This window comes from Scardinius erythrophthalmus (assembly GCF_964197995.2).
Source record: "Scardinius erythrophthalmus genome assembly, chromosome: 16".
In the NCBI taxonomy this organism is placed as follows: domain Eukaryota; kingdom Metazoa; phylum Chordata; class Actinopteri; order Cypriniformes; family Leuciscidae; genus Scardinius; species Scardinius erythrophthalmus.
In genome coordinates, this window is record NC_138236.1 from 3,352,789 (window position 1) to 3,368,011 (window position 15,223).

General features: G+C 40.2%; 1 protein-coding gene across 1 annotated transcript; it reads right to left on the bottom strand.

Annotated features, from left to right (window-relative positions):
* Nucleotides 1–1,118: 1,118 nt before the first annotated feature.
* On the bottom strand, nt 1,119–3,328 carry LOC308703968 (leukocyte elastase inhibitor-like; the record flags this gene model as incomplete). The annotated part of the gene is made up of 4 exons (XM_081388015.1): nt 1,119–2,462; nt 2,575–2,742; nt 2,842–2,984; nt 3,205–3,328. Coding segments are annotated over 4 exons (840 nt in total), but the record flags the coding sequence as incomplete, so codon positions are not given.
* Between the last annotated feature and the right edge of the window lie 11,895 nt (nt 3,329–15,223).

The following is a 15,223-nucleotide window of genomic DNA, read 5'->3' on the forward strand; positions in this document are numbered from 1 at the left end:
CTTTTCAGTTAAACAATGAAACAATAAATGCAGAGCTCAAAATAAAGACATATTTGTGGATCTCAGACATTAGTGTTTTTTTTTTTTATGTAATGCAGTGACTTTTAAAGTAAGACATTTTAAATGACCTTCTGAAACCACTGTTTAGGGGACTCCGGGGCTAGTTGTCACACTTTTTTTTACTCCTCCAGTCAATATTTCTGTTTTTTTTTTTATTTTTTTGTTTTTTTTTATAGACAAACTCTAAAAACTCTTGACAAGTTTTGTTATTCTTTACTAAAACTAAAAATTAAATTACTTTGGGTGGTTAAAATAAAAATGAAATAAAATATAAATATTAGACGAAAAACATAAATATAAGAAATGTTTATTCATACATTTAATTTAATACGTTTCTAAATTACTGAAAAACTGAAATAAAAATAAAGGCTAAATTAAAATATTTGGGAAACTCCCCCAAATAAAATCAACAAAAGCTCATAACAAAATTACTAAACTTAAAATAAAATTGAAATAAGCTTAATTTTAATTATTAAATAGGCTATAATATTAAATACATGAATTATTATTATTATTATAAAACAACACTGGTCTTGACTACATAAACATGATTGAACATTATTACCCATATTGTCACATTATATGGACTATACTGTATATAGGCTTTTGTTACAAGGTCGTCTGATTCTAGATCAGTCTGAGTGGTATAAGTCTTCAAATAGATTATTTTTAGTTTTGAGTTCATCTTTGAGTTTGGTTTATATTTAATTGCCATATTTACTCATCTTTTTTGTAACCACAGATCAGTTTGTGACACTTCTTAGTGGCTTTTCATCAAAACATGACAATTAAGCTCAAAACTATACATGAAATGCAGAAACAAGCCCCGATCTAACTTAAAGTATACCATACCTTCATTAAACTGTAATTGTAACTTTTATACAGTAATATTACTGAACAGAATTGCCAAATGGTAAAAATATAAATAACTAAACCTCAACACCTTTTCAGAAACCAGTTTTCTTTGAGTTTCGTTGGCACCAGTTTGACCACAGTTAATTTGTAACAGTGGTTTATAATAAAAAAATTACAATAAAAACTCAAACAAAGCATTTTTTATCGAAGAATTGGAAAGATTTATTAATTTATGTTGAATATACTGTTACAGTGAATGCATACACGTAATATCTCATAAATTATTCTGTAAACTGACAGATTTGATTACATGTACAGTACAGTATAGCATGAAGAGACCCGTCCAAAACCTCCACCTGAACGAGACTCAGGACAACTGCAATGATTTTCATTTCTTCAATCATAAACACATAAACATATGTTTCCCAGAACTCTCTGCCTGGACTCATCATCCATGATTGCTGTCAGTTGTGTATTATTAACCTTGTAAACTCCGTCTATATAAGTCCGGTTAATTCATTTCTAAGTCTTGTATGTGTCACAACTGCATTTCTGAGCGCTTCTGAAAAGACCCTGCCCTGGTTTCTATTTGGATTGTTTGCCTGTGTTTTGACCTTTTGCCGGTTTTGGATTATGTATTTTGATTAGTGAGGGGAGAAATGCAATTAACTAATCATCTAATACCATTTTATATTCAGTCTGTGTATAATATGTGTTCTTTTATCAATTTTCAGGGCTTGTTTTGTTTGTTCAATGGGGTTCAGTTAAATGGAGACTATTAACTACTATTATTCCTTTTAATTATACAAATACCTCATTAAAACTTTTGCAAATGTATAAAGCTCATTAGAGATCAGAAAAACGATAATAACCCTGATATAAAATGATTATGAATTAATGTATTTCAAATAATTATAATGCAGTTCCCAGTAGGATTAATTTGTTTGAAGCAAAATCATTTTTGTACAACTTTATACTATTATACTAAGTCTTTCTCCTGTAAATTGCAATAGGTATTGATCTGTTGGCACATATAAATGTTTCTTAAACCAAAATATGATTTGTAGAAGTTGTCCCGAGTCTCCTCTACTCATTTTAACCAGATCATCACCTAAACTAGCGTCTCATGCAGCAGGACTCACTCATGGAGAGCAGAAGCGTCCGTAAAACAAAATGCTCTTGGTCGGATTGTGTCGGATGAAGAAAAGGAAAGGATGGTCTGCGTTGAAGAACTGCGGTTCGATATAACACAAACACTTCGTGACAACGCCAGTGACTGCAGCCGCTTCGGTTCCTTCCTCGTTGACTTCAACAAAGGCTTTATGGATCACCTTCGACACCACCAGGTCGTTGTCGGAGGACATGCCTGAAAGATTCACCTTTTTCTCATCAAAAACATCCTCCATTCCCATGCTGATCAGAAGACTCTTCATGTCGTAGGTTTCCTCCATCTTGAATCTGGGCAGAGACACTTCAACCTCTTCTTGACCCATGACTTCTGGTTTGGTCCATTCCATGAGCTTCTCGTAGGTCAGTGCCTTTTCAAGCTGGATAATAAGAGAGACATGTCAGAGAAATAGTTGAAATAGTCAAAATGAAAACTGCTCCACAAGTAAACATCTGGCTGGTCACGGCTGGCTAATTAAGCATTTAAATCACCTTCTGAAGGCCAGTGGTGTCGTCTTCCATCTCGTTAGGAAGGATGATCAACATACTGAGATTCTTCCCGACATACGGCAGCTCCAGAACCTGACTGTTGATCTCTGGGATGGAGGCCAGAGGAAACTGCGCCGTTTGATGCATCATCTTCACTGGTTTAGTGTGATTCTGCCAAGCATCAATGGAAACACATTATAACCCCTCATATTTCATCATGAATGTTACAAATACTAGTAAAATAATATAAAAAAGAGCATGAAATCTCACCTTGCTCAGCTTAAACTGCCCATCTCTGGTGGCTTCCTTTCGGAATTTCTTCTCCCAGTTTCCCTTGAAGTAGATGGCGTTCACCAAAACCAGTTTCGTCATCCCATCGATGGCTCCCTGTGGCACCAAGTCCTTGATCTTCTCTAAAATACAAATGGACATTGTTCACTTTGAGCAGTGATTTGAACTGGTTGGTTTGATATTGTTACTATAAAGCTCAACTCAAGAACCCATGAAGCCAAACATGGCCCTTGAAAAGACATTTTCGCTGAATCTAAAGTGCTGCAAAAACATGAAATAACTTTTATTTGTAAGAGTGTAAAATAAGTTTCAAATTGAGAATAAGTTTATGCTGGATTTCACCTTGTGTTTTTGTCTCCACCCATTGGTTGATGTTGAGACGAGCAGCCTCTGATTGGTTCATGAAGTCCACCTTCTCCAGTCCGGCTTCATAGTAGCTTTTTGCGTCATTGAGGAATTTCTGTAATACAGCAAACCGATTGAGGTGGAAGTGATATTAGAGTTGAGAACATTTCCAGAACCTCCAGTGAATAAACCGAGTCTGACCTCAACAAACTGGTAGGATTGCTCTCCGTAGAGGCGGTTGGCGAGACTCAACTCATACGGGACTCCTGGTTTGTTCAGATCACTCATGAACTTGCTGAAGCTGGAATGAATTTGGTCCTCAGGTTTTTCCTCTGGACATTTCTGTTTGCATCAACAATTTCAGATTTAATCAGTTGAATCAGACGAACCCAAAGGATACATGCATCTCTACAGTAAATACAGCTGTTCATGCAACAGAACCTTGACAGAATGTTTGCTAAAGTTCTGAGAACGTTCCCTGTTAACTGGGTTAGTGTTTGATGTAAATATTCATACGAAACCTTGAGTTCAGCAGGAGTCTGAGGATTCTGGGTTTGCTGCATCATTGGTGGTTCATTGTTAAAGCCCAGGACCTACACAGCATTGATATGGTAGAGTTAATAAAGATAACTTCAACATATATTGTGAGTGCACTTCTCAAATGCTCATTAGAATAGTTTCAAATGTACTAGAAAAGACAGTGAAGAACTGATGATGTCAAACACATTCTTTGTTGATTTTGGCCCTCAGGCCTTTGATAATTAAATGAGTGGAAAGAGTGATTAATTGCTGGCACTTTACTGTTTATGCCATGCCTGGAACTCAGTTTACATGTGGTGCGTCCAGAATCGAATACTTTCCTACGCCAAAAGAGTAAAGCAAGGCAAGTTTATTTATATAGCACATTTCATACACAATGGTAATTCAAAGTGCTTTACATAGAAAAAAAAAAAAATAAGAATAATTAAAACAGTTTTTAATAAAAAAAATTAATAAAATACAGTACAAATAGTCGGACGAACAGTGGCACAGTGCTCATTCAGTAAATGCACAGCTAAACAGAAGTGTTTTGAGTCTGGATTAGTATGCACTGTATTTGAAACACAGTAAGTGGAAAGTACCCGGATGACCTACTACTACTTCCAAGGTTCTGAAGTGCGCATTCGATGGACACTTTACTATCCCATGAGGCCACGGGAGAGGATTTATGAATGGCAGTGAAGCGACGCAACTGATGCTGGTTGGTCACGTGACAGTAACAACATGGTGGATGTAGTACGTCCGGATTACATTCATAATACACATTCATACTTCATATAACACACTTTTTAATGCCCGCAAAGTAAATTCAAATTCAAATGTAGTACATACTCAGACAGTTTGTGATTCAGACGCAGCCACAGATTAGATCTCGTTCAGGAAACAATTTCCCGTTAGTGAAAGCATTTTTACATATATAAAATGTAAATGCTATATACAGAGATGGGAAGTAATGAAGTACAAATACTGTGTTACTTAAGTAGATTTTTCTGGTATCAGTTTACTTCACTATTTAAGTTTTTACTTGCACTCACATTTTTTCACGTCTGTACTTTCTACTTATATTTTCAAACCTCATTACTTTAATTCTAATCTGTATTTGCTGACATGATCAATACTATTTCTTGTCATTGTGCGCCTTTTTCAACAGAAAACATAACTCCTCCATTGGTGTATAATACTCTTGACTATCACGCACCACAGACGTAGGCTATAAGCTCCCACGGAGCAAAGCAGAAGACAACAAGAAGAATGATTAACGTTATGGATGAGACAGAGGGAGTTAAAGATGTCGACATGACTGAGAATAGAGACATTCCTGATCACGCACGGCCATATATGAGAGAGATTATGTAATTGTCTGCATTAAAAAGGATTCCTGGCGAATGCATTGCTAATTGTGTGAACCTAAAAAGCACAAAATGCTGGCTTTCAAGAATTCGCTGTTGAATTTAAGAAAGCACTTAAAGGTTGTCTATGACAGATAATGCCCAGATTTTGAAGCGATTCGCAGGGGTTCAGATTTAGGAGCGGCGAAGGATTTTTCCCTAAAATTTTATTTCTCAGTGTTTGTATAAGGGATGTTGCCACATGTTGCTGGTGCTGATGGCACACACATTAAAATATTCAGTCTTTAGGACAAATTGTCTAGGCCAGTGAATAGGCCTGTGTCTGTTTCCCAGTAATGTCGCCAATTTGAGCATGTACTGATTTAAAGAAATACTTTCTTTTTTTATTATGGAAATGTGTACTCTGCTGTTAATTTCTCCAGTATTAAGCGGTCATCTGAAACAGGTTTAGTCAGATAGTTTCCATATGCTGTGAAACCAGGTGAAGTGTAAATTATGCTTGCATTATAATTTTCTTTCTGTTTGTACTTAAATAGAATTTACAGTATAACTCGCCTCAATTTTGTCATTTTTAAAGCATCCAAAGACAAGAGGCAGAATCACCCTACAATCTATGATGTGGCCTTAGGGGACGGCACATAGTTTTTTTTCATCAGCTTAGTCTTTTCTCTGCTTGTGTATTACATGGTGGTTGTTCAGCCTGGATACATTCATTAGCTAACAAAATTTGAAATGTAAGTTCTTTCGTATTAAAGCATCAATAGGATGTGAGGTCCAGTTACCAGCGCGACACTAAAACATATAGTAGTAGCCATTACTAGCCATACTTTTTTACTTTACCTTGAGTGAAAGGTTTGAGTCCTTAAATCTTTTTAAACATGAGTATCTGTACTTCTGCTTTAGTGAAGGATGTGTGCACTTTTGCCATCTCTGGCTATTGTAGGATTACAAATTTAAGAATATGTTTAAGATCTGCTGATCCTGCTTCCTTACATAACATCACATGAAATTGCCTCAAATGTCTTTAGATGATTAGATTTAGTGGTCATATCTAAGGCTGTGTGTAGTCAACACTTTCAAAGAATGTCAGCATCTTTAAGGACAGCCCACTGAATGCCTATAAGATACCATGTAAAGTTCCCTTAGTTAGACTTGATGACTGCAGCTACGACAGCTCATGTCCTCAATAAAGAATCCTGCTGAAGAAACAACCAAGACTGGGGCCTCATTTATAAACGTTGCGTACGCACAAAAGAAGGCGTACGCCGCTCTCTACGCAATAATTGGTATTTATAAAAAGCAAACTTGATGGGAAAATGTGCGGTCCTTCATGCAAACTTTGACCCAGGCGTATGCACAAAAACGGGTGAAATGAGAAATGGCGACACCGTCGGCAGATGGAAGAAACACGTGAAAGTGTGTGAAACTGTAGACCGTTGTGTAAAAGAAATGGCAATACTGTCTGTCATAAATAACATGAAGACTTCACAAAGCAAGTCTGACAATTAACAGCCTACACGAACACCCGTTTGATCCATCTGCAGTGTAAAACAAACAAAATCAAACGAAGATAAGGCCTACAACAGAAATGCAAATTAACACATTTGCAAAAAGAAGTGAAATATGTTCTGCAATAATATTGGCATGTTATGCAATTAATCCTCTGGCGATGGAGCGCTAGACGCATTTTTGCATCGACTTTGATGTCCGACCATTTCTTTTTTATTTCGGCCACGGTCCGAGGTTGTTGTGAGGCTGCAGCATTAACGGCGTCTGCAACCTTTTGCCACTCAAGTGACTTTTTGGCATTAGTAATACTGTGCCCTCCAAACAACATTTTACTCCTCTTTTCCACCTCGCCAACGATCATTTCTACTTCACATCATTGAGTGAAGTTACGTTTCTTGATTTTCCTCTCTGTGTTTGCCATGATTTCGCAATCGATGAATATTAACTTTGTGGGCGTTTCACAGACTATTTATGGGCAACTATGGGCGTGACATGAAGCCGCAATAGCTGCGCTACATTTAGAATTGATTTAGATTTATTAAGGGAAAACTGCGTAGGATGTGCGTGCGCACGGTTTTATAAATCCGAATATTTTTGTTACGCACGTCCTATGTTTCATCCGTACGCCACTTCTGACGCAAATCCTATGCAAAGTTTTATAAATGAGGCGCTGCTGAGTTTCCAACACTATAGGCTATCTAAATATAATATTAACAAACAACACGATTAATTAACCTTGAGAGCTGTAATAGTAGCCTAATAACGTGCTAAACGTTTACGATAGAGTCATTAAAGGGATACTTCAGGATTTAGCATTAAGCTTTGTATTAGTAGAAAACCTGTAGTATTTTCGAATTACCATGCTTTCCACCCTCATATCCCCCTGAGACAAGAGATTTATGTATTTTTTGTCTGGAAAAAATCCTCCGATGATGCAAAAATCGTCATTTTGCGTCATCGGAGGATTTTCTGGCCAGAGGCTAAAGACTACAGCCAGTAGATGGCGTAGTTCCGCATGTTTTCAGCCCGCCCATAGAGGGTGGGATCTCACTCACATAATGTACACAGTGTCAGCCGTCTTTCTTTGGAAGCTAAGCTAGCAGGCTCTTGTTCTGTGGAGAAAGCTGAATAATAGGAGAAAGCTGAGTAAGTTACCATCCTCCTTTTCCCGGACTTGTCCAGCGGGCGAGATAGTTCAAAATTTACGGGATTCGGCTTTTGCGTTCTGCGGTCGCCATTCATTGTTTACATGCACACCTCTTGTTTCAATCTAACTGAATTCATTCCGATTGGTGAATCTGAATGTAGTGTTTACATGAACGCTAAACGAGTGATCGGTTGATGTGCGTTTTACCATTGCTAAGAAAATTCCCGCTCCTCCGTGAGAGATGCGAGACCCGGCGCGTCTCAGTAATGACGCCACCGGCCTCGCGCCGTTCTCCCGCGGCCTCAGCCCAAGCGTGCCGCACAAGCCCTGAAAAGTGAAGCCAAAACGTCTTGATCGCCCCCCGGTGACTGGTCCTAGTATAGGTCATAAGCCCCGCCTCCCCGTGTTATTCAACGGGACGCGAGACCAACTAAACAATTAAATTACACTTCAAATATCTTTTTCCAAAGGTGGTTTCTTTCATTTGCTGTCATTTTTATCACGCTGATGTAAGTTCAAGTGTCTGTTTCAAAAATAAGTTGGTTTTTAGTTAGTTACGTGATGCGGTGGTGTAACGTCATGATTGACAGTTGTGATTGACAGGTTCTCCGAGCGAAGTAGTCACTGAAGCACCAACGGACATTTTTTTCCGGGATCTTCGGAGGACTGAGGTGATTGTATTTACTTTATTTTAATAAGCCTCTTGTCGTACTGCAATAAATTTTCAAAAAAGTGTGCAGAATGCACTTTCCCTGAGGCGAGTGAGGGCGGAGCGTTGATTTCGCGGTGTTACGTGTGGGTATAATATTGAACCGTTAGTGTGTGTGATTTATTTCCTTTGAGTTCGTTGGTGTAGTTTTGAGAAGGGATTTTCTCTGCACCGCGGAAGTGAAGTGACGTCATGAGAGCTCCTGCTATTTAAGCCGTGACGGTGTTGATGGGTCTCTCTCTCTCGCTCTCTCCGCCTCTCTCGCCTGATTGCCAGCTGGGGGTTTCTCGGCTTGCGGCGAGCTCACTCTCGCTTCGCCTCGCCATGCTGGAGCGATCCTTATGATTGTGTTTTTGATTATATTTTATTCTTTAAAACCAAGTGGTGTTATTTTCTCAGTACACTTTTTGTTATTTATTTAGTACAGCGAAGGTAAGCAGTTGCCCGGAAGATTCACCCGTTACAGTTATTTTCGGGAGCTAGGTAAGATCTCTCCTGGAACAATAGGTGTAGCTAAGGGTTCCTGTTTTCTTGTAGCTGCCCTACCTGTGTTGTTGATTTGATTATTGTTGGTCCATCTCTTGAGGTGCTTATTATCCTCTCATTAAAAATTATGGCGTGGTTGACGTCACAAATGTTACCCAATCGTCTGTGATTTTTGATATGTTCGGTCCTTGTCTTTTGTGTGTTTTTAAAAGAGCCAAAATTAGATTAAGGGCCGTAACATATTTTGGGGCTCGTCCGGGATTGAATTGTGTGGCTTTGTTTGATCTTTTTGATCTGCTCACACTTTGTATTTGTTACTTGAGTAACTTTGAGGTACTTTGTTTAAATCACAGTCGATTGGTGTGAATTTTCTCGTGTAGTGCTCGTTAATTTTTTTCCTTATAATAACCGGACGTTTAATTCTGATCATGTCTGAATTAGCGAACTTTGTGGCAAAACCGACGCAAGTTGAGCTGCTTCCAATAAACAGAGTAGATCTGATGAAAGTTGCTGCTCATTTTAAAGTCAGTTTTCGTAAGACTTCAACTAAATGCGAACTTCAGATGTTGCTTATTGATTCATTGCATGAACAGGGCGTTTTTGGTGATGAGGAAAAGATGACGGATTATCCTGAATCAGTTGAGGGTAGTTCCGAGGAGCTCGCGATGCGGATTAAGAAATTGGAGCTGCAAGCTAAAGAGCATGATATAGTTTTGTTGAGGGAGAGAGAAGAATGGGAGCGTGAGAAAGAGAGAACGAGAGATCGTGAAAGACATGAACTTGAACTGAAAAGGCTTGAAGTAGAACAAGTGTGCCGTCTCAAAGAGATGGAGTTGAGATCTCGTGAAAGGGGTGTGTCAGATACTTCTGATTTCCACGTGAGTCGTAATATTCGTATGGTTCCTCCTTTTCGAGAACAAGAGGTAGATAAGTTTTTTGCTCTTTTTGAACGCGTCGCTGTTAACCCTGAAATGGCCGAAAACATTTTGGCCCATGTTGTTGCAGTGTGTTTTTGTGGGTAAAGCACAGGAAGTTTTCTCCTCTTTGTCAGTTGCAGATTCTCTTGATTATGATCAAGTGAAGACATCCGTTCTCAGAGTGTATGAACTAGTCCCCGAGGCTTATCGTCAGAAATTCCGTAATCTACGGAAAACTGACGAGGCTTACGTTGAGTTCGTTCGGGAGAAAGAGTCACTGTTTGATCGTTGGTGTGCTTCCATGAAAGTGAAAACTTTTGAAGAGCTCTGTGAACTGATTATTTTAGAGGAATTTAAAAACTGCTTACCAGAGCGCGTTGTAATCTCTCTAAATGAGCAAAAAACTTCTAAGTGTTCTGCTGCTGCTACTTTGGCTGACGAATACGTGCTTACACATAAGAATGTGTTTAGCGTTGCACCGAAGTTACCATCAGCTAGTAACAGTCCTCGGTCTTCTCAGCGTAATTTTGAACGTTCTTTACCTGTTGATAAAGTGACGGTGAGTCCTGATAAGTCCGTGTTCTCACCTGTTTGTTTCTATTGTAAGAAACGTGGACACATTATTTCTGAGAGCAATGTGCTCAAAAAGAAAAAAAGTGTTCCTAAACCTGTAGGTTTATTGATGACGTCCACGCCACAAGTGGAAGGACTTGGGTTGTTGGCTACGGAAGCTGACGTGTGAAGATGAGGGGTATGTGCCATTCATGATGGACGGATTTGAATCTTCCCTTGTTGTTGGCCGCGTTGTTGTTGGAGTGCGACCGTGTCTTCCCGTTCGAGATGTCACATTTATTTTAGGGAATGACTTGGCGGGAGGAAAAGTTTTTGCCAGCCCTGAGGTAACTGATGTTCCTCTTCTCTGTCCTACTGCTGATTCATTAGCTCAGAAACATCATGTGCTGTTACTCGCGCTATGACTCAGAGACTGAAAGATAAAAGCCTTAGTGAATCAGAAAGTGAGTGTAAGTTTGACCTGAGTGATACGTTCCTTTCTAATTCTGATCCTTGTGAAGTCAAGTGTTCAGATCTTGTTGACGGTTCAGATCTTGCCGTTAATAAATTAGATGAACATTTTATGGGGCCTAATAAATTGTCTCTGTCCCGCGAGCAGCTTATTGTTGAACAGAGGAAAGATGAGAAATTGTCGTCCCTCTTTGAAGCTGTTGTTCCTGTTGAGCAACTCGAGCATGTATCACAAGGATACTTTGTGGAAGATGGGGTGTTGCTGAGGAAGTGGAGACCACCTACTGCATCTGCTGATGATGAGTGGCAAGTCGTTAGGCAGATAATAGTTCCCTCCTCGTAGCGCTCCGAAATTTTGAGTCTTGCGCATGATGGTACATTTGCTGGTCACTTAGGAGTGAACAAAATGTATGATCGCATATTTCGAAGTTTTTTTTGGCCAGGCTTGAAAACTGATGTAGCAAGTTATTGCCGAAGTTGTCACATGTGCCAAATGACGGGAAAACCGAGCCAGAATATTTCACCTGCTCCGTTAGATCCAATTCCAGCTATCGGTGAGCCATTTGAGCGTGTGATGATTGATTGTGTCGGTCCCTTGCCTCGCACAAAGTCGAGAAATCAATACTTGCTTACCATCATGTGCACGTCAACGCGTTTTCCAGAGGCAATTCCTCTGCGTAAAATTACTGCACCAGTGATTGTAAGATCACTTATAAAATTTTTCTCACTGTTTGGTCTTCCGCGTACTATTCAGTCTGACCAAGGTACGAATTTTATGTCCCGTGTGTTCAAGCAAGCTCTGAGTCAATTGCATATCCAACACTGCACGTCAAGTTGTTACCATCCAGAAAGTCAGGGAGCACTCGAAAGGTTCCACCAGACTTTAAAATCAATGTTGCGTGCGTTCTGTCTTGAATTTCAAAAAGATTGGGACGAAGGAGTACCTATGGTTATGTTTGCAGTGAGGGAGGTAGTGCAGGAGTCGTTGGGCTTTAGTCCGGCCGAGTTAGTGTTCGGGCATACTGTCCGTGGCCCACTGAAGTTGATTAAAGATCATTGGACTAGTGATACAACTCCAAACAACATTCTTGACTATGTCTCAGAATTTCGTTTCAAGTTGCGCCGCGCATGTGAGTTTGCCAAAGAGAACTTGGAGATGTCACAGCAACGAATGAAAAAGCGTTTTGATCGTCATGCTAGACTTCGTAGCTTCGCTCCTGGTGACAAGGTGTTAGTGTTGATGCCAGTGCCTGGGTCTGCATTGCAGGCTCGTTATTATGGTCCCTATCAAGTGAAAGAGAAGGTGAGTGAGCTTGACTATGTTATTTCGACGACAGACAGAAGAAAAAAAACTCGTCTATGTCACATTAACATGCTTAAGCCGTACTTTGAGAGTCCGCCACATTTGTCTGGACGGAATTCGGCTGTGTTAACTGTTTCACTCACAGACTTTCCGGTGACCGGAGAACAGGCGCTGTCCAGTGCTGATGTACCTGAAGTTGAAGCGCTGTCCAGACCTGAAGCCCTGATCCGCCCATTGTGTTCTGCTGTATCGGACAGCGGTGATGATTCCACTTTTGAGGAGGATGTAGAGTTTCCTTCCACAGAACTGGTTTGCGGTAAGACTTCTGAGATGATCCAAACCTTAGACTCACATCTTTCGCATTTGACCATTGCTGAACGAGCTGACGTGACTAATATTATTCGGACGTACAGTAATTTGTTCTCTGATGTTCCATCTCGTACTTCGTTAATAGAGCATGATATCGATATTGGTGACTCGTTGCCTATCAAACAGCACGCATATCGGGTAAGTCCTGAAAAGAGAATTCTGTTGCAAAATGAGGTGACCTTCATGTTTGAAAATGACATCGCAGAGCAAAGCTTTAGTCCTTGGAGCTCACCTTGTTTGCTGGTTAAAAAACCTGACCGTACGTTTCGTTTTTGTACTGATTTTAGACGCGTTAATGCTGTGACCAAACCAGATAGATATCCATTGCCTCGTATGGAAGATTGCGTGAATCATGTCTGAAATGCTGCGTTCGTTACGAAAATCGATCTGCTTAAAGGATACTGGCAGGTGCCCTTGTCAGATCGCGCAAAAGAAATCAGTGCGTTCGTGACACCCAATCATTTCCTCCATTATAACGTAATGGCTTTCGGTTTACGAAACGCCCCGGCAACCTTTCAGAGATTGGTTAATCGTGTCATCGAAGGCATGCATAACGTTGAAGCGTATTTGGATGACTTGGTCATTTACAGCGCGTCTTGGTCAGAACATGTGGAACAACTCAGTCGTTTGTCTCGAGCTAACCTTACGGTTAATTTAGCGAAGTGCGAATTCGGTCGAGCTACGGTCATTTATTTGGGAAAGATTGTTGGTGGTGGTCAGGTTAGACCTGTTGAGTCTAAGGTCGAGTCTATCACTCATTTTCCCGTGCCCAACACACGTCGCGAGCTCCGTCGATTTTTGGGTATGGTAGGGTACTATAGAAATTTTTGTAAGAATTTTTCTGTTGTTGCTTCGCCCTTAACCGACCTAAGGTTCCATTTAAATGGTCTGAGATTTGCCAATCGAGTTTTGAGAAAATCAAAGCACTTCTAGTTAATTCTCCTATTTTGTCCGCTCCTGATTTTTCTATTCCGTTTCGTCTTGCTGTTGATGCAAGTGACACCGGTGCAGGAGCTGTTCTCCTTCAATTAGACCCGGCTGGTGTTGAGCATCCCGTTTGCTACCTTTCACGCAAATTTAATAAACATCAGCGAGGTTATTCCACTATTGAGAAGGAGGCGCTCGCCCTTGTCCTTGCTATTCAACATTTCGATGTTTATGTCGGTTCTGTTTCGCACCCACTAATTGTTTACACGGATCACAATCCCCTGATTTTCATTAATCGAATGAAAAATAATAATCAACGTCTGATGCGTTGGAGTTTGTTTTTACAGACTTTTGAGCTGGACATTCGTCACATTCGGGGTAAGGATAACGTGATTGCTGACGCTTTATCTCGTATTTGAATTCATTGTAGTTCACTCTGAGGTAAGATCCTTTCATTCCTACAATTAATCATTTAAGGGTGAGGGTGTTACGTGTGGGTATAATATTGAACCGTTAGTGTGTGTGATTTATTTCCTTTGAGTTCGTAGGTGTAGTTTTGAGAAGGGATTTTCTCTGCACCGCGGAAGTGAAGTGACGTCATGAGAGCTCCTGCTATTTAAGCCGTGACGGTGTTGATGGGTCTCTCTCTCTCGCTCTCTCCGCCTCTCTCGCCTGATTGCCAGCTGGGGGTTTCTCGGCTTGCGGCGAGCTCACTCTCGCTTCGCCTCGCCATGCTGGAGCGATCCTTATGATTGTGTTTTTGATTATATTTTATTCTTTAAAACCAGGTAGTGGTGTTATATTCTCAGTACACTTTTTGTTATTTATTAAGTACAGCGAAGGTAAGCAGTTGCCCGGAAGATTCACCCGTTACAGTTATTTTCGGGAGCTAGGTAAGATCTCTCCTGGAACAATAGGTGTAGCTAAGGGTTCCTGTTTTCTTGTAGCTGCCCTACCTGTGTTGTTGATTTGATTATTGTTGGTCCATCTCTTGAGGTGCTTATTATCCTCTCATTAAAAATTATGGCGTGGTTGACGTCAGAAATGTTACCTAATCGTCTGTGATTTTTGATATGTTCGGTCCTTGTCTTTTGTGTGTTTTTAAAAGAGCCAAAATTAGATTAAGGGCCGTAACACGCGGCTTTACTTCCTGCTCACTACTGCGCAGGTCTGGTCCCGAAATCGCTACTGCGCAGACTCGAGTTCCAATATGTCAGCACCATATCGGGACTCTGGCGGCTTCAGTTCTCATCAATGGAAGAGAGCGAAGGGGCGTCGTCCATCTTTTTTTACAGTCTATGCCTCAGCCTCGTCCTGCTCGCCACAGTAAACATAATGAATGAATGGCGACTGTAGAACGCAAAAGCCGATCTCTAAATCCCTGGCAAACTCATCACGTAGGCTAGCCTTGTTGTTTGTTTTCAACTGCGCTCCCTTACCGGTAGGCGTGGCCTCCTAAGGCAGCGAAGCAAGTGCATTCTGGGAGTTGTTGTCTTTCATCCACATAAGCCAAAAATACATTTTCTGGCTTTTCTCAGTCTGGAAAGCTCCAAATTCAAAAATTTCTTCACATTTCTTCTACTTAAATGACCTATTTTAAATACACATTCATCTTCCCAGAGGTGAAGTATCCCTTTAACAAGAGGAACAAAATGAAAAAGAAGGGTAGAAAAAAGGCCTTTTATATATAAATGATTACCATTTTTTTAATGTTAAAATCCTATTAACATCATAAGT